We start from the raw sequence: 19,874 nt of genomic DNA, 5'->3' as shown, positions 1-19,874 counted from the left end.
CATAATATAAGATATTTCTTATCACTGATGAGCTCTACTTTTTGTATGCAGTAAATGTAACAGTAACATTCAATAATAATGATTTAAGTCACTTTAACAATTTGCCATAATTTACCTTACTGTCCAAATCTAATTAGACCTACCTGATGTTTTATATCAGAAGAAAAAATTTTGTTTGAAATTAATGTAACAGAAAAACATTTAAGGGAAGGAAAATATCCTGAAAAATGAGTTCTAGAGCCATAATTTGTTGTTGAGTGTTCTAAACTTTCAACTACATCTCCATTGTTTCTTTTTGCACAAACTAAATATAGGCCATCAGTGAGGTACAGAATAGCTATATTGTGTACTGCAGTGTTTTTAAAGTAGCAGTACATGCCATCATTAATGCATACATATTACACTTGTTACCATGTTTTAGATGTGTATATTAGTCCATTCATATCCTGAATTTTTTAAGTGCATAAAGAAACATTTCCACTGTAAAACTTAATAAGATATTAAATTTAAAGGTAGTTATACTTTGTGCATTTATTTTGTTTGTTGCATGAATATAATTGAAAATATGCATGATATGTCTATTCATATTATATAGAACTTGGGTTAGATGTTAAATTTATCTGGAAGATAATGAGGAATCATTGGGGATTAGAAATACTGGGACATTCATTGTAAAGTAGTTAGTTTAGTTTCAGTACTTTTATTTGAAATTGTTTTTTCTGCAGCAAAGAAATGGTTGTTGCAAACTACCATAGTTATTTTTTTAATTGTTTAAATCTTCAATGCTTATAGTATGAAATTGTTTGGAGATTTTTGTGGTTCTAATCAGTAGATGGAGCCACATTGTATTATTTCTGTCACACACACACACACACACACACACACACAATTTACATGGTTTTGGTTATTGTAAGATAATTAGTTGTATCTTGTTTAGCATGTATTTTTTTTTATATTGGTGATTTATATTACTACATTCCCTTACTGCAACGATTTTATATTGTACATTTTATTTGAATAAATAAGTCATTGTATGATAAATTTAGTGTTTAGAATAGTAATTCATTGTTTATGAAGAAAATGTGTATTTGGAACTATTGTAGTGGTGAACACTGGAATCTAGTGGAAAAATTAAGACTGGGGGAACAGACCATAAATCTGTAAATTTTTATATAGTATCTTTAAACATTCTTTTCTTGCCTGAAAATATTTTAATGATAAATTGTGTCTCTTTGAAAACTACAGAAATATTCTGTGACGTTACTCCAGGTAAGCATAGGTTTAACGAACGCAGTATGTGGTAACAAAATATTCTGATGACTTGAATCCCTATGTAATGAATGTTATTATATTTATTGTGTTTATACTAAACATGTAAATAAACCAACTTATTTTGTATTGAAAAGCGCCTTTATTTGTTAGGTGTAAATTGTATCTCAGAACAGCTGGTATGGGTATTAACACTTACTACTAAAGCAGAAAGCAACATTTCAACCTTCTTAGGTCATCTTGACCTGATGACCTACAAAATTTGAAATTTTTTTCTCTGCTTTATTTTGGCAAAAGTATTAATACCTGTACCAGCTGTCCTGGTTAACAAAAGATGTTAACTTGAAGATGACTCAAGAAGGTCAAAACATTGTTCTCTGCTTTATTAGTAAAAGTGTTTATATCCATACTAGCTGTCATGAGATACATTTTTACTTCAAATGGGTTTCTCATCATCATTAATTAGTTGTAAATTGATCATAACCAAGAGTAATTTTAGCAAATGTTATGGTACTCTGCCTGACAAAAGTAATGGTGATGACATTTTAAAATCTAGTTTAGGAGTCACCAGTAGGCCTTTTTTTTAATTTTGGCTCTGTTGTTTATGTCCATTAGCAATGATTACTGTAAGTGGCAGAATGAAATATAAAAAAGAAGTAATTTAATATTAATTAAGTTGATATTAACTGGTTGTATAAAATTTGTTTTTTTTTATTAGTTGTGAGAAGAAGACAATTTTATTTCCAGGATGAAAGGATGCATTTTTAATTTTGTCTTGAAACAATTTCACATTCTAAATTGTGTTAGGAATACTCAATTAAACTATATAACTTTTTCAGCTGAAACTAAGTACTGTTTAGTAATTTTGCACTACGTTTCATGCATTGTGGTTGAATATTTTCACTTTGAGAAAAAATTCAAGTGACATCCAGCGACGTTTCTTTGGTTAGGAAAGGGTTAGGTTCAATTTATGTTAGTATTGTTTGTATGGAACGTTATTTAATTGTAGAATTTAATTTTGTCATTTAATTTCTTGTTAACTTCTATTTATTTTTTAAGTGTATTTCATCATTGTGTACAAATTTTATTTTCACTGTCTCAATGGTTCCTTGGTGAGCCATAAAGGCTTACAACACTAAAAACTGTTTTATTTCCCATGTTGAGCACAGCGTTGCATAGCTTCATGCCTATCAACAAGCAGTAAATATTATAATTTGAGTATAACTACATTATGCTAATATTACAATAAATTAGCAAACAGCAATTTACAAGCATAATGAGATGGTTTGTTTAGGGTATGACGTACTACATGTTTTGACAGACTGTTTTGTTGAAATGTAGAATAAACAATTTTATTATGTTTCTGTAAATTGCTGTTTACCAATTTTATTCTCAAAATAAGTTAATTTTATTTTGCTTATGTCACTGTTAGGGCTTTTGTGTTTATCAAAATATTTTCTTGTATTACACAAGGAGAAGTGTTGCAGCATCTTATGGGTGATAATAAGAGGTGGTTAATGAAACATATGACTTTGATAGATACTTGCTTTAATCCTATAATGATCAGTTTTTAAGGGTTGAATCAAGGAAGACTTGTGTTATAGCAGTGTAAAATACACAAAAAATGAATCTTGACTTGAGTATTCATAAAGGTTTTACTTTCTTCACCATGCTCTTTTGTCAGTGCTCCCCAAGATTGTCGGTCATAACAGATTAGATGGTAAATACAAAAGTTTGTACAGTAATAGTGTAATCTGTAAGTTATCTCCTTGAACATGTATAATGGAAATGGTGCTGATGTAAATGTTCTGAGTAGGAGTTTACCATGAATACAATGTATAATATGTGAACCTCTTTGCTCTTCTCTTAAGTGCATATATTCCTGCAATCATATAAGTTGGTATGGAAACAACTATCTGTTATTTTTGTTGTTGTTGAGTATAGAATATTCTTGTGGTTTTAAAGTGTGATATAGACACAAATCATCTAATATTTTTCTTGTGAATGCAGAACATTCCTGGTATCTTTTTGCATAGTATCAACATTTTTCCAACCAACCAAGAAGATGACCAGTAACTTAAAACCCTAGTATGTTAGTCATTTTGTAAATAAGAATGTTTCTTTTTTTGGTTTCCAGGTGTAATTTTACTGTTCATGTTCAGTTTATTCTTTGAATATCATTTTCTGAATCTTCTGTGTTTTGAAGATCTTGATGCTGAACTTATGGACATCACTGAACCTGCATATCACAACACTTGTACAATAATTAAAATTGTTAAAGTGGCTTTGTTTTATCCAAAGAGTTAAATATTTGTCCCTTTGTGAAACATATTACAAATACAAATACTTCTTACTTAACTATAAGTTGAATATCTTGAAAAAAACAAACTTTATCTCTTTGTTTTTCTAAAACGTTCTGTTTTGTTTATAATAGACGTATTTAGTCTGTTTGGTAAAAGTAGTTCTTCAGTCAGTATTAGGGTTTACTGATTAGTGTAAAATATCATGATGTTATTTTGATTACCAAACAATTGGAGTAATCATAAGTAATGTTATGTTTTAATTATGATTCTTTTCTCCCATACTTGTAATTGTGATCAGATTTAAATATTGAATTTTTTTTTTTAATTGTGAATAAGATTTAATGATTTGTTACAATGGTTACTGTTGTGTTTTGGAGGTTAATGATTCTTATAAAATTTTGAATGTATTTCAAGCCTAACAGGTTTTCCAGTTCTATAAACATCATATTAAACTTGATTTGAAAACCACACTTTTCAGCTACTGACAATGTGTTTTCTTGTATTTTCAGGTTTATGAAACAACATCCTGAGATGGACTTTTCCAAGTGTAAATTTACATGACATAATCAACTTTCCACTTCCAAAAAGCTATTGCTGTTTATTGTTTGCAGATGCTTTCCATTCACGTAATGATAATGTAATTTCAAGATAAGTTGTATAAAATGCTTTACCAGATACATTTATTTGATGTTGCATTAAATTTTTTTGCTCTGAATGCATTTTAGATGTGTAATTTAACAATAACAACAAAAAAAATCATTTTCATGCTGTAAAATTGGGCATATTTTTAAAGTTGTGATTTCAAAATTTGCATTTTGCATCATGTTGTGAATAGGATTTACAGGGGATTGAAAATATTTTAATAAATTACTTTGAATGTGGAAATTAGGAAACTGAGAGACAGTCAAAGCACATATTTTATTATTTGATGTTCTTTAAGTAATTGAGAGATGTTTAGCATCTCTTTTTCAATGAAAAATATTTATATATTCATGTCATAAAGATATGTACTTAATGACATTGTTAAGTAAAGGATATAATTCAGCTTGGGGCTCCAAGCCCATCCAAAAATTGACCAGCTTATTGTTGCACCCAAGCTTTGATTGATAAAGTATAACATCTGGGGACAGGTGAGAATCTGTGTGCACAAAGGTCAGAAGAAAAAGGCTACCATGTGTCCCAAGTAATAGTTTCCAACTTTAGTCAGGAATGATACTCATCTGGATATGAGGCCAGCTGTATATGGATGGATCTAGTAAAGGCTTTAAGTTATATCTCTTGTTCACCTGTCGGCATACCTCAAGCAGCTGGAGGTACTGTTAAACCATCTTTCTATTTTCTAGGTGAATTATAGAAAACAACAAGGTGGAGTTGTATGCTTTGTACATTAGTTTCTCTGTGTTATATTTTGTTGTAGAACCAATGTTGCAAGTTCACTGTTGCCATTCCATATTCGTGACAGTGGCAACAAGTACTTCACTTTCTTGTATATTACAAATCTTGTAGTTTATAATTCAAAGTTTGTGCCCCCAGCAAGTCTTGTGTGAACTGATTTGTCTTAAAAACTAGGATTGATACTTTTCTGTTATCTGATTTTTTTAAAAATATAATTTTGATAAGGGAGAGCACCTTGGTTAAATTTCATTATATAAAGTTTCCACATTAAACAATTGTGTTAATACTGTGATCAAACAAAAGTTAGAGTAAGTGTAAAATGTTTTAACTTAATGATTGAACTTTAATAATATAAAAATAGAAGACAATGAGTATTAAAATGTAAGTTACTACTTTTCCTAAGACTGGGTGTGACCTACTAGTTAGCATGCCTTTGTGTGTGTGTGTGTGTGTGTGTGTTATCACCATGACAGTCGATCCCACCATATGAGTTTCAGATGCTCGTGTGTAAAAGTTCTGTGAAATTACGAGTCTCAAGTTACTTTTCACTCTTTTATCTTACAACTTACATGTAGTATTCAACATAGAGTTAAGGCAATTTTGTATCTTGAGGAAATCTATATCTACCCTAAATGGATTCCAATAATCACTTGACAGTTAAACGACATTGTGTGGAACATAAAAGGATACACTAATTGTTGTTTTCGTGGTATCTTTTAAAGTGGCATCGTTAAACAAATTCTCCAAGATCAACATGTTTATCAGATATTGAAATATCTTAGAGAAATGGTAATTAAGTTCTACATGAGAAGAGAAAAAATATCCAAATATGAAACTGAAATGAGAAAATAACAGCTACAAAGTCTTTTGAGAGAAAAATAAATTTTCAACAGTTCTTTAATATATTTTCACTGGAGGCAAGAGAGAGCAAAATGTCCAATATTGACAGTATTTGTGCTTGAAGAAAGAGAAAGAGCTACTTTGTTATCAGAGAGAAGATGTACATTTGATATCTGTAGAAACAACTTTCATCTCTGCAACCTTTTCTGAAAAAGCAATGATGTCACCAAACTGATTCATTATAAATAGTATTATTTTAGTTGATGTCCACCCTTTTGATATCTTCTGAGATCAGAAAGGAGACAAGAAAGATTAGTGGACAAGGTACTTGAAGTAGCATGTACAACTATGGTAAAATTTGAAGGTAAAGATGATATACACATAGGGGTTTATTGCAAACAAAGTTACACAAGTGACTTGGGCATGCCAACTGCTGCTGCTGCTGCTGTTTTTTATTTTCTTTAATATTTTGTTTGTCTTTTGTTCATACAAAAATAACTAGTTGCTTTGTATACATAACGTTATGCAGCTAAGTCTTATAATTTTCAAAGTAACACTTGAATCTATTTGAAAGATGTTTTTCGTAAAGTTTTCGAATTGAATTTCACCTAACTGGTGTTGCTGGATTTCAGTTTTGTCATTTCTTTACTTAGGCCTATATCATATAAAACTAGAAGGTAGTTTATATACTTAACTCTCAGCTCCTAGCAGATAGAAAAGTATCTGTTTATTTTTTTAGATGTATGGTAAAATTGAATTTAGAGTAAAAAAATAATGAATGTTTTCATCACGGATGTGTTGTGATAGCACAAAAAAACATTGCTTTTATTCATCAAAGCTCTGTGGACTTGAATTAAACATTATTTGGTTGTAAGAAAAAACAAAACCATTACAGTATACCACTGTCTTGCAATTGTCTAAACTGAAATTCTTGTAGTTTTATTGTTAAGTGTATCAGTTTATAATGTACAAGACCCTTATTGATAAAAATATCAACACAATGCTAATATACATTGACATGATTGTACAGGGTGTTCGGATAGTCACTGTGCAGTTTTGTAATCATATGTCTATTTAGTCTATTTCAAGCCAGCAACTGATAACGGTGTTTAGAAACAAAATAAGAAGGATCTAGGCCTGTATTGATGCCAACGGGGGTCACTTTCAACATTGTTTATAATTGTCATTCATATTTACCTCCTGTATTCTATATTGAAACATGTCTGTTAATAAATATAAAGTGCACAGTGACTTTCTGCAATTATTTGTGGCTTAATTGTAACCTTAAATCGTAGAGAGTGATTTTTCCAACAGAGAAACGCGAAGAAAGGAACTTAAGATTCTTAGTATGGCACACTAATCACAAGACCATGCCCAGTAAAAGGACATGTTTGTTTAAACATGAAAGATATACAGAGAGATTCCCAATGGTTTAACGCTACAACACACATAAATAATTCACTATTGAGAGCTATGTACTCGAGTGGTCAATCCTCCTAGTTACCATCACTCTTCTCAGTAATGCTAAATCCATTATGCTGTCCAAACTAGTTACTCTCGAGTTCTGCAGTATAAAACTAATCACTAATTAAGTCATGCCTGGTCTATAAGGCTTCTTAGAGCTATGGGCAAGCACAAATTGTACAACAGTTGTTGTGACAAGTACGTCATACAGTGTTAAACAATGGATCTTAATATTTACTTGAGCTTATAAGTTCAAATTTAGGAATGTCAATGTACAGAAGCCTTTCTTTAGTTTTTAACAGAAATTTTAAATACATTTTATAAAGTAGTTTTTGCCTAGTTATTATATTAAAACTTTTACATTTGCACTTAGTAGGGTTCCAAAAAGTACTGAAACTGAAATAGTGATTGCTAACATGCAAATACTGTGATATAAACTTTTGCATGCTGTTTTATTACTTCTTCTAATTACTGCTCATAACAGCATAGTGTAATTTTTCTATTTTTGTCCACCCAAACTCAAAGCATATCACAAAGAAGGCAGCCGATATCCCTGCAATCCACCATATGAAAACAGATTCTAAATCCTTTAGGCTTAGTGGAGACTTTTCGTTGGATGGACTTCCGAGACACTTACTGTAATTTCTGGTATGATATTGCAACCAACGGTCGATCAGAAGGTTGTTAAAGGCAGCTTCTGTTCTGTAACCCAAAAAGTAATCCTTATATTACGTTTATTGTATATAGACAGCGAGAAAGGTGATAAAATAATTCTAAGACTGAAATACTCAGATCATTTTATAAGGTAATGAAGTAAAAGAATCACACACGGTGAGAGCATCTTATGTTTAGGGTATGCATAAAACATTAATTTTTATTTCAAAATTGGATGTTCGTAAAGTTGAAGTAACCCCTTATTTTAAACTTATGTCGATAACAAATCCTGTTTAGAGCAATTCAAGAGAGGAGTGGAACAGAAATAATCACGTGTGAAGAGTAAATCCACACAGATATCTAATAGATATAATTCTGAGTGAAGAATAATCACCGACAGATATGCAACGGATATAATTCTGAGTGAAGAATAATCACCGACAGATATGCAACGGATATAATTCTGAGTGAAGACGAATCACAGACATGTGGTAGATATAATTCTGAGTGAAGAGGTATCCCTAACATTTATGTAATAGATATAATTCTGAGTGAAGAGGTATCCCTAATATTTATGTAATAGATATAATTCTGAGTCGAGTAATCTCGGACAGGTATGTAATATATATCATCCTGAGTCAAGAGTAATCTCGGACATATATGTGATAGATATAATTATAAGTGATGAGAAATACCAGAGAGATGTGTAATAGATATAATTCTAAATGAATAAATAGGAATCCCAGACAGATGTGTAATAGATATAATTCTGAGTGAAGAGGAATCCCAGGCAAATGTGTAATAGATTTAATTCTGAGTGAAGAGGAATCCCAGGCAAATGTGTAATGCATATAATTCTGAGTGAAGAGGAATTCCAACAGGTATGTAATGTATCATTCTGGGTGAAAAGGTATTTCAGACAGGTATGTAATGAAATTTATTTTAAATGCCCCTTGGTGTTGATTCCTGTACATGGTGAGAGGACCTCCCAGGGATAGATCTGTTCTTTCAATGTACCTCTTCTATGATCGAAACTTCCACCCACGTGTTTGCCGTGCGTGGCGACCTGTGAAGGGGAGGAGAGGATTCTGGTGGTTGAGGGGTCCAACCCTAACACACCACTTTGGCCTTTAATTCCTGTAGACGGGCAGCCGTTGGGTGGTTCCCCTTGGGTCAATCGTCCACGTGGGCTAGATTTAACCATGTATCAGTGTTGGATGTTCTCAACAAGTGTTGTGGACATTGTATCTGATGCTGGTGTTTGGGTATAGTGCTCATGAAACCCTGGCATTGCTGTAGTATCCTTGTTTGACATTGTATTGCATCCCCTTGTAAGTGGGTGGGGTCAGGGCACCAAAATTTTCATTTATTTATTATGGATACTCCAAATTAATACTTAACATAATGAAAAACAGTCCATAGGTAAACAACCACGTTTTGAAGACTCTGAGCAGCGATCTTCAACATCTGTAACACCTGTTTTACCTCATTTTCTTATACTACATTCTCTTTTAGACAAACCTTTAGGGCAAATGTCTCCATTTTTCATACAGAAATGACTAGAGACACTTGGTGACTCTCCTAAGTCAGTTAAAAAGCTTTGTTCTGGTGTCATATTGGTGGAAACATCCACTCCTAAATACAGTGAACTCCTCTTGCATTCGAAAGCCATTGGGGATATACCCATTGAGGTTACTCACTATGCCACTTTGAATTTGTCACGAGGAGTTATTGTTGAGAAGGATTTGAAGAACATTCCAGAGTCAGAGATTCTCGCTGGTTTTTCCATCCAAGGAGTTTCTGCAGTAAGGTTATCGTCACTCACAAAGATGGAATTACGATGCCGACCAATATCCTCATTGACGTGTGGTCATTGCAGTGGCAAGGACCATGATACCTATCAGTGTAAAATTGACCCTCCTTGCATCAGTTGCATTGGCTCTAACCCGTCCTACTTTCGTTCTTGCCCTAAATGGTTGGAAGAAAAATGTGCAGCATTTGAAAACTATTTATAACAATATTTATTCTGATGCTCGAGAGTTGCTGTCCACCACTTCATCTAGGACGTATGCTGCTGTACTTCTTCCACTACTATAGTGGATTTCTCTGTGCCTGCAAAAGAATCATTCTCAAAACAAATGAAAAGTGTTTTGACCTCCATGGTTAAAAAAGTTGATAAATCAACTTTAACCCCCTCTCTGTCCCTTACATACATTCCAACAAATTCCAAGATCCACTTCCTTTGGTTCCAGGTACAGGCATTTCCTCTGATACATCTTTCTTCACCCACCCCATTCGTTCACGTCCACAGTCGCTGGAATCCTTTTCCATCACCAAAGATCTGTCCAGTTGACTCAGGGCAGGATCCATGGAGGTCGATAGATCTCCCTTGAATAAAGACAGTAAAGAAAAAACCTGTTCGTAAACAGAAGGGTTCTCTATCCAGTTTGCCTACACAAAAATGGCCATCTTGATACAATGGAACTGTCGAGGTTTACGTTCTAATCTGGATTACATCAAAACACTGATTGCTTCCTACCATTCTGTATATCTTTCCTTATAGGAAACATTTCTGAAACCTGCCGTTACAGTCACCATGCGGCAGTTTTCTTTGTACAGAAATGACAGGCTGTGTGATGGATGAGAGCATGGAGGTGTGGCACTGTTGGTTGATCAGCATGTGCCTACACTGTCTTTGCTACTCGACACACCCTTGGAGGCAGTAGCCATCCGTGTTTCCTTGGGTCATACTATAACTGTTTGTTCTCTACCTGTTGCCTGGAGAGACCTGTGATCGATCAGACCTTGATGCTCTCTTTGAACAGTTACCGTCTCCCTTTTCAATCCTGGGGGACTTTAATGGACATCATTCTCATGGGGATTGCTGATATTGATAGGAGATATTGCTCAGTAGAGCATATGCTCTCTGATCTCAGCTTTTCTCTTTTCAATACTTGTTCTTAATTTCATGCACAGTTCTTTACTGCTATTGATCTCTCAATTTGCTTCCCTGCACGATTCTCCCATTTTTCTTGGAGGGTTGACAATAATCCTCGAGGCAGTGATCATTTTCCTATAATTTGAGAGACTGGTTGTAATCAATACCCTCCGACCCACGTGTCCCAGTGGAAGCTGGATTAAGCAAACTGGTGCTCTTTCACTGTTCTTGCAGAACGTGATCCTGCCATCGTCTGTAAGCCATAAATAGACAACTGTGTGGCAGCAGTAACTGACTGTATTATACAAGCAGCTGCTAAATGTATTCCTAAAACCTTGACACGTTTTCCACGATATTTTTGTCTGTGGTGGAATCCTGCCTGCCATATGGCATGAAAGGCCCAAAAAACGGGCCTGGGATATCTACCAAAAGTATTCCAGAATAATATTCCCAATGATCTTTTGAATCTTGTCCCATATCACTTTGGAACTGGTGGTAGAAGATATTAAAGGTCATTGGGCAATATTATTCTGTTCCCCTCTTGATCTTGCTCTCTGATGGCCATGAAGTAACTGATACACAGAGCATCGCCGATACTCTAGGTAAAAGCTGTGCCAGGTAGCTAGCACTTCTGCTTCTTCATCCTCCACCTTGTCCATTAAGACTCGTACAGAGCAATCATCTCTTTCCTTTCAAGCTGATTGTCTTTATGACTATAATCGTCCTTTTACACTGGTGGAACTGAAACTAGCCCTTCACTGGTCTGGCAGTACATCAGTTGGACCTGATAATATACATTATGAAATGTTGCGCCATCTATCTCTGGCTTTTCTTGCTATTCTTCTGATTGTTTTTAACTGGACCTGGCAGAAGAATGTTTTTTCTGATGTCTGGTGCCACGCTATTGTCCTACCTTTCTCTAAGCCTGGGAAGGATCCCAAGATTCCTTCAAACTACCATACAATTTCTTTGACGAGCTGTCTCTGTAAGAAGTAAGAGAAGATGGTTAATGCTCATCTCGTTTGGTTCCTCGAATCAAATAACCTCCTCTTGCCCACCCAGTGTGGGTTCTGGCAACAGTGCTCCACCATGGACCACGTGATTAGATCTGAAACATTGATCAGAAAAGCCTTTCTCAAACAACATCTTGTATCAATATTCTTTAACATTGAGAAGGATTATGATGCAACATGGTGGTATGGCATTTTGCAAAAGCTCTCCCTCTCTCTCTCTATATATATATATATATATATATATATGAGGGTAACTTGACCATTTGCCCATTTTTATTAAAAAAATTTTAATGGTCAGAGATTCCAAGTTTTTGTAGGTTCGACACTTTCCCGTTCTTTTCTACAGATACTTGCAGTTCCTCAGGGCTGTGTTTTGGGTGTCACACTTTTCAGCATAAATATTAATGCCACCATTGAACAACATCCTTTTACTGTTGCAAACGGGCCCTATGTTGACGACTTTCACATCTCATGTTAGTTGTCGAACATAAGGTATATTGATCAGCAGCTACAGACTGCCCTCAGTCCTTTACCAAAGTGGACCACATCAAATGGCTTGAATTTTTCTCTCTCTAAAACTGTTTGCATGCACTTTTACTTCAAATGGGGTATTCACCCTGATCCTGAACTCTGTATTAATGAATTTGTGCTGCCTGTGGTCCCTGAGACAAAGTTCTTGGGTCTTATCTTTGACCATAAACTGACCTTTATTCCACACAAGCAGCTACGGGTCAAAAGTACGAGAACACTGAACATCCTCCATGCCCTCTCTTCCACCACTTGGGGAGTAGATTGATGTTCTGTGTGAAAGACATATCTTGTTCTTATTCAGTCAAAACTCGACTATGGATCACTGGTCTATGGCTGTGCCAGAACCTCGGCCTTAAATATGCTGGACCCCATTCATCGTCAAGGATTTCTGCTTTGCACTGGGGTTCTCCACATTGCCCCAGTTTAGAGCTTATACATAGTCTCGTGAACCTTTTTTGCACCTCTGCTGTTTGCAACTGTCTTTACTATATGCTTCAAAACTTCATTCCACAGCAAAGCATACCACCTGGAATTGTGTTTTTCTTCCTCGGTGGGCAATACGTTTTCAGAACAGACGATCTATTATTGCTCCTTTTGACTTTCTTATCCAGGTGCAGTTGAATGAATTGGGTCTATTCTTGGATAACATTGCTGTATCCACTGGTCAGCCCATTCCACCATGGCTTCTTACAGTCCCCAAATGTGACCTATTTTTAAGCCATCTGAGAAAAGCAGATACTCCTGTCTGTTATTTGCTGAACATCTTTTGAACCATCCTTCCATTCCTATATATATACAGATATTTCGAAATCAGGCAGCTGTGTGGGCTCTGCCATGGTTTGGTGGTTGTGTACTGAACTATACGCCATTTCTCTTGCCATGGATAACGTAGAAATTAACCAATACTCAAACTATACTATTTATACTGACTCGCTTAGTTCTTTACTGGCCCTGGAATTGCTTCACATCAGTTCTCACCCTGTTCTGGGCAATATTCACAACCGACTGGCCCATTTCTCTTTAACATCTACTTTTATCCAGTTTTTCTGGATACCAGGCCACGTTGGTTTTCGCGGGAACGAGCATGCCGACACCACAACTAAATCTATCTGCTCTGGCACTATCACCACTGTGCTTGTTGCATACATGGAATATGGTTCTATATTCAAGGCTTGGCTCCATGCAAGTTGATAGTCGACCTGAAGTGAGCAACGTGCTTCTATAAGGATCGGAAAGAGGAAGTTGTTCTAACTTGACTAAGCATTGGTCACAGTTTTTAACTCGTCCGGGACTTATGCACCAATGTGTCTGTGTAACACTCAGGTCACAATAAGGAACATTGTACTGTTTTGTTGTCCTTATGACTCAACGACGGCACAATTTTAAACATGATCTGTTTCAATGTTTATCCGTAAAGTTAGACAGTGTTATTGGTTATGGTGACACTGTCCATCTTGGAAATGTTTTATAGTTTTTAAAAGCAATTAAACTTTTTAAATTTCTTTAATTTTATCTTGATTTATACATTAGACCATTTTTAATGTGATTCCCTTTTAAGAATCAAATTCCAACTAGTTCCATTTGAAATTAAAAAATGGTCGTAACATCAAGTAATTCGAAACCATGACTGGAAAGACCAACTTCAGATGACTAACGCTGCTGTTTGAAATATCTATGAGTCATACTGACGAGTTATAATTACAATTCGGCTGCAACTTTTTAAAACTTTTGTTACTTTACTTTTTGTAAATGGTCATAACGTCAAATAACTCGGAACCAGGCCTTAAAAGACCAACTTAGGTGACGGACGGCTTTTTTTTTTTTTTAACTTACCTGTGAGTCTTCCTAGTGAGATATGATAATTAGTTATGCTACAAAAAGTCCATTACAATTTGTTTTACTGTAGTTTTCTCTTACTGTTGTAGATTAGATGTAAATATTGGTTTTAATGCAATTTGTTTTTTTTCTTAACTTAGTTTGGTCTATCTTTATTTCCTTTTAAGAATTTTACTAAATATACTCTAATTTTAACTTTTTACCGGATGTTTGGCACAGATAGCCTAGCTGCTTGTGCCATAAAACACCAAACCAACCAACCAACTTATTTCAAATGATGTGTAATCCCTCACAGATTTGTAACAGATTTAATTCTTGGTAAAGAGGAATTCCAGATAGATATGCAATAGATATAATTCCGAGTGAAAAGGTATACTTCTGAGTGAAGAGTAATCCCACACCAATATATGATAGATATAATTCTGAGTGAATTGATATACTAGACATATATGTAGTAGAATTTAAGCTGAGTGATGAGTAATCCTTCACAGATATCTAGTAGTAGATATAATTCGGAGTAAACAGGAATCCCAGAGAGATATGTGACAGATATAATTCTAAGTGAGGAGGAACCCCAGATAGGTATGTGATACAAATAATTCTTTGTGAAGAGTACTCTATAATAGGTGTGTAATAGATATAATTATGAGTGAAAAGGTATCCCACACAGATATGTAATAGATGTAATTTTCAGTGGAAAGGTATCCCAGAGATTTATGTAAGAGATGTAATTTTGAGTGAAGAGGGATTTTTGTGATAAAATTTTAAGTGAAAAGTAATTTTAGGCAGATATGTAATAGCTATATTTCTGAATTAATAGGAATCCCAGAGATATATAATATATATTATTCTGAGTAAAGAGGTATCCAAGACAAATATATAAAAGATTTAATTACAAGTCAAAAGGTATCCAAGACAGGTATGTAGAAAATATAATTCTGAGTGAAGAATAATCGCAGATATGTAATAGAATTTACTCTGAGTGATGAGTAATCCCACAACAGATATGTAAGAGATATAATTTTGAGTAAACATGAATCCCAACAGCTATGTAACAGATATAATTCTCAGTGGAGAGTAATCCCTGTCAGGTACGTAGTAGATACAATTCTGAGTGAGGAGGAAACCCAAGTAGGTGTGTAATGGATATAATTCTGAGTGAAGAGGGATCTTTGTGATATAAATCCAACTGAAGCGGAAACCCAGACAGATATGTAATACATGTAATTATGAGTGAAGATGAATTCCCGATAGATATGTAATATATAATTTTCAGTGTTAAGGTATCCCAGATATTTATGTAATAACTATATTTCTGAATAAATACGAATCACTGACAGATATATAACAGATATAATTCTGAGTAAAGAGGAATCCCACACAGATATGTAGTAGATATAATTCTGATTTTTCAGGAAATATGGATACAGTCATGTGAAAAAATTAGGACAGCCTATGAAAGCCTGTGTATTTTTGTAACAATATTGGATAAATGGATATTTAATCTCAGCTGTAACAATACTGAGAGATTAATATAACTAAACAATTACAACTCAAGAAAAGACTTTTCAAGATCTTCTGTAAAATGTAATTCTACAAAAATGCATATTCTAATTGAGGGAAAAGTTAGGACACCCCAAATTTATACCCACTTAAAATGGCTCAACTCACACACAGGTGTATCACACCAGGTGCACGTGATTAGAAGATCATTACTCAGCATTATGAATGAGGCTTGCCCTATTTAAACCTCAGACATTTAGTTTGGTATGCTCCTGAATGTTGAAGTGAGAGTGATCACCATGGTAAGAGCAAAAGAGCTGTGTGAGGCCTTCAGAAAGAAAATTGTAGCAGTTTATGAGTGTGATAAGGGATTTAAAAAGATCTCAAAATAATTTGAAATCTGCCATTCCACTGTCCAGAAAATAATCAACAAGTAAAGGGCTTTCAAAACAACTGCCAACATGCCCATGTCTGGTCGTCCAAACAAGTTCACCCCGAGAGCAGACTGCAAGATGCTAAAAGAGGGCTCCAAAAACCCTCAAATGTAATCACGAGACATACACAAGCTCTGGCTACTGTTGATCTTAAAGTGCATGCCTCTACAATCAGAAAGAGACTGCACAAGTGTAACTTGCATGGGACGTGTGCAAGGAGGAAACCTTTGCTCTCTAAGAGAATCATCAAGGCTAGACTGAAGTTTGCCAGAGAGAATGTACACAAAGACCAGGGCTTCTGAAATAATGTTCTTTGGACAGATGAGTCCAAAATTGAATTATTTGGATACCAGAACAGAGGACATGTTTGGCGTAAACCAAATACAGCATTCCAGGAAAAGAACCTCAAATCCAACTGTGAAGCATGGAGGTGGAAGTGTCATGGTTTGGGGCTGCTTTGCTGTAGCAGAACCTGGACAGCTCACAATAATAGAATCCACATGAATTCTACTGTGTATCAGAGTGTGCTTGAGGAACATGAGTCCATCTGTAAGAAAATTAAAGCTGAACCGGAACTGGACCCTGCAATACGACAATGACCCAAAATATACCAGTAAATCCACCAAGGACTAGCTGAAAACTAAGAAACGGAAATTCCTGGAATGGCCGAGTCAAAGCCCAGATCTTAATCCCATTGAGATGCTGTGGGGTGACTTGAAACGGGCTGTACGTGCAAGAAACCCCTCAAACATCTCACAGCTGACAGAATTCTGTATTGAGGAGTGGGGCAAACTTTCTTCAGACCGATGTCAGAGACTGGTAGATGGCTACAAGAAGCGTCTCACTGCAGTTATTTCAGCCAAATAGGGTAACACTAGCTATTAGGATGTAGGGTGTCTTAACTTTTTCCTCAGTTCGAATATGCATTTTTGTAGCATTACATTTACAGAATATCTTAAGTCTTTTGTTCATTTTTAATTGTTTAGCTATATTCCTATAATCTCTCAGTATTGTTAAATTTGAGATTAAATATATATATATATATCCAAAAATGTTACAAAAATACAAATCTCGGACAGATGTTTAATAACTATATTTCTGAGTGAAGAGGAATCCTAGACAGATATGTAATTCTTAGTGAAGAGGAATCCCAGACATGTATATACGTAATAGATATTATTCTGAGTGAAGTGTAATTCTAGACAGATATGTAATAGCTATTGTTCTGAGTGAAGAGTAATCTTAGACAGATACGTAATAAATATTATTCTGAGTGAAAAAAATCCCAGACAGACAGACAATAGTTATAATTGAGTGAAGAGGAATCCCAGACATATATGTAATATATAGAATTCTGATGGAAGATGAATGCCAACAGATGCAAGTCTGATTGAAGAAAAATCCTAGGCAGATGTGTAACAAATATAATCCTAAGTGATGCAATAGTATGTGCGAAGATAACAACTGTTGCAGGTGTTAATTACACTGCTCTTTGTGGTATACGTTTTCTTACCAAGTGTAGATGTGTAATGAAAGTTGTATCAATACTTTTCTGTATGATAAGGGAAAGGTTTCCATATTTTATCTGTTAAAGTTAGTGTTTAACGTCTTTTACAATGTTACAAGCAACGACTGTGTCGAACACGGTATTGCAATAGTATTTCTTTAAATAGAAGATTTGTAAAATAATATGAACAAAATTGAATCGTAGACACCAAAATGGATATTTTCACTTGTATTTAAGTCGTACTCTATGAAACCTTTATTATTGCTGGGATTAAGCTCGATGAAGAGATAAATTAACATGTTGTTTTTGTTTGTTTTACTTTAGCTAAGTTGGGATTAAACTATGCTGTTCTTAATACTGTCTAAAAATAAACTTGTTATTCTAGAACATAAAGTCAGACCAGTTTGAAAACTTCAAGCTTTTAATGTTATTTTTTTAAATGATTTATAAAAAAAATATTTAAATCCCGAATTTTTGTTCTTTCATTCACAGAGCAGTTGTGGTGATTTGTTCGTTGAACTTTCCAGCTCTCTGGCGCAGACAATCGCTTGCATTGTTTTTGTGGGTAAAATTCGTACTGTGCATATTCGTAAGGCGCTCCGACAGCAGAATTATATCATGACAATATTTTTGTGTCTGTGATTAGAATTCTTTTGTACTATTCTAAAAATCTTATATTCAAAGAAGTACTGATGCAATAAATACTCTAATCTGAGCGTAAATGTCTTGCGGGTCTCTGATAGTGTATTATAACTAATATAATTTTATAATAAAACTATTTATTATAATTATCTTAATACACTCAGTTTTTGTTTGTTATTATAATACGCATGCACGCTATTATCTAAACTCGCATGCGCGTATACGTCATTTTCATAACAAATAAACACGAAAAAGCGTATTATTTTTATGTAGATTTAAAACTATTTTCTCGAATTAATCAGCCTGTTTTTCAGAAAACTGTAAAATCATCAAATTCATCTTTTTGAAAGCGTAACTGCTTCTCGTATATTTTCTAGAAGTACACCTAATTAAATATATTAATGTTAATAAGAATAAAAAAAATATTCACTATTTTCAAAGCCTTCTCAATTAAAAAAAATCAAATAATTTTAAGATGGATAAGTATATTTATAAAAAGGCCTGGACGAGGAAGATAGTTTTGTATTAAAACTTTCCTGATTACCTGAACTTAACTTTATCATAAAAACACTTTGGTAAGTGTTTAGCCAAGGCGAATGAGAATACCATGGGGAAGTATCGGTTCTTGGAGATAACGAAGCTACAAGTCTTCTTCCGGGCGTAGCGTTCTGACATTGCATTCAGGATCTCGGAATAAAACGTGAAGAGAACTTTATTACCAAACTCCACTCGTTCTAACACCTCATCTGTGTGGATGTCGTCGTTGTCAACGTAGCTATCAGGTAACTGTCGCATGCGTTGGGCCAAGGTCATCAAATCTGGGTCTTGAGTGTACTGATGTATAGATGAACGTCATTAAAAAACATTGAGCTCCCTTCTTAACAGTAGAATGAGTTCTACGTTGTTTTTTTTGCCAGAATTCCCCAAAAAATATATATTTTAAGAACCGTAACTAAAAAAAAAAAAAAAAAATTATAGGTCATGTTCTGATAAATAATTATTTTAAGATTCAATTCTTAAAAACAACGATATTATTTTAACCATAAAGTAAACTAATAGTTGTAAGTTTACACGCATACGCTTTCATGTAGATTTCAAGTATGCTAGAACTAACTATATATTCTGTTCAAGAAGTATTATTTGCACTCTCGAAATAACTGGATAACTCGTATTTTAAGTCTTGTGACAAAGTCCTTTAGGGAAAAGGTCTGATGTGACACTTTGTTTCAGGGTATTGGAAACTGCCGAGAAAAGGCGTTGTCGCTAAACCAGATTGACAAGTAATTTTTTTATATCAATTATAAGATTGTAGGTGTACATCGCATACATTTCAAATATTCATTATCAAACTGTCAAATACATTTTCACCTATAAGGAATTATGATCTTAATTATCGACAAATTATAACCTGTGAATGTAAATATGTAAAAATCTGCTTTCATACCTCGACTTATTTTGTTAATTTGTTTACTTAGTAGGCTTCTCTAAGTTATATGCGAGTTGTGATTTACAATAGTTATAATCAATGATTGATTAACTTGTGTA

The 19,874-nt window shown here is 34.3% G+C and overlaps 2 protein-coding genes across 2 annotated transcripts in view; one reads left to right on the top strand and one right to left on the bottom strand.

The window, feature by feature from the left end:
- The window catches only part of LOC143258410 (nuclear migration protein nudC-like), a 67,240-nt gene extending 62,953 nt beyond the window's left edge, over window positions 1–4,287 (top strand). The window contains 1 exon segment of the mRNA XM_076517313.1: window positions 4,082–4,287. Within this exon segment, the coding sequence (XP_076373428.1) occupies window positions 4,082–4,133 (52 nt within the window). The 3' untranslated portion in view covers window positions 4,134–4,287.
- Window positions 4,288–7,602: 3,315 nt separating this feature from the next.
- On the bottom strand, window positions 7,603–19,249 carry LOC143258411 (uncharacterized). Its single transcript, XM_076517314.1, has 2 exons — window positions 18,874–19,249; window positions 7,603–7,973 (listed from the first exon to the last, which is right to left on the bottom strand). The coding sequence occupies exons 1-2, from the start codon at window positions 19,140–19,142 to the stop codon at window positions 7,736–7,738; spliced, it is 507 nt and encodes a 168-aa protein (XP_076373429.1). The 5' UTR covers window positions 19,143–19,249; the 3' UTR covers window positions 7,603–7,735.
- Between the last annotated feature and the right edge of the window lie 625 nt (window positions 19,250–19,874).

The sequence above is a fragment of the Tachypleus tridentatus genome, chromosome 8 (assembly GCF_004210375.1).
Source record: "Tachypleus tridentatus isolate NWPU-2018 chromosome 8, ASM421037v1, whole genome shotgun sequence".
NCBI lineage: Eukaryota > Metazoa > Arthropoda > Merostomata > Xiphosura > Limulidae > Tachypleus > Tachypleus tridentatus.
This window is presented reverse-complemented; position numbering and strand designations above follow the sequence as displayed.

Coding starts and splice junctions, on each gene's coding strand:
- LOC143258411 (XM_076517314.1), bottom strand. CDS start 19,142: ATGACCTTGGCCCAACGCATGCGACAGTTACCTGATAGCTACGTTGAC. Junction 7,974..18,873: donor TATGATAAAGTTAAGTTCAG/GTAATCAGGAAA, acceptor TTTGGGTTACAG/AACAGAAGCTGCCTTTAACA.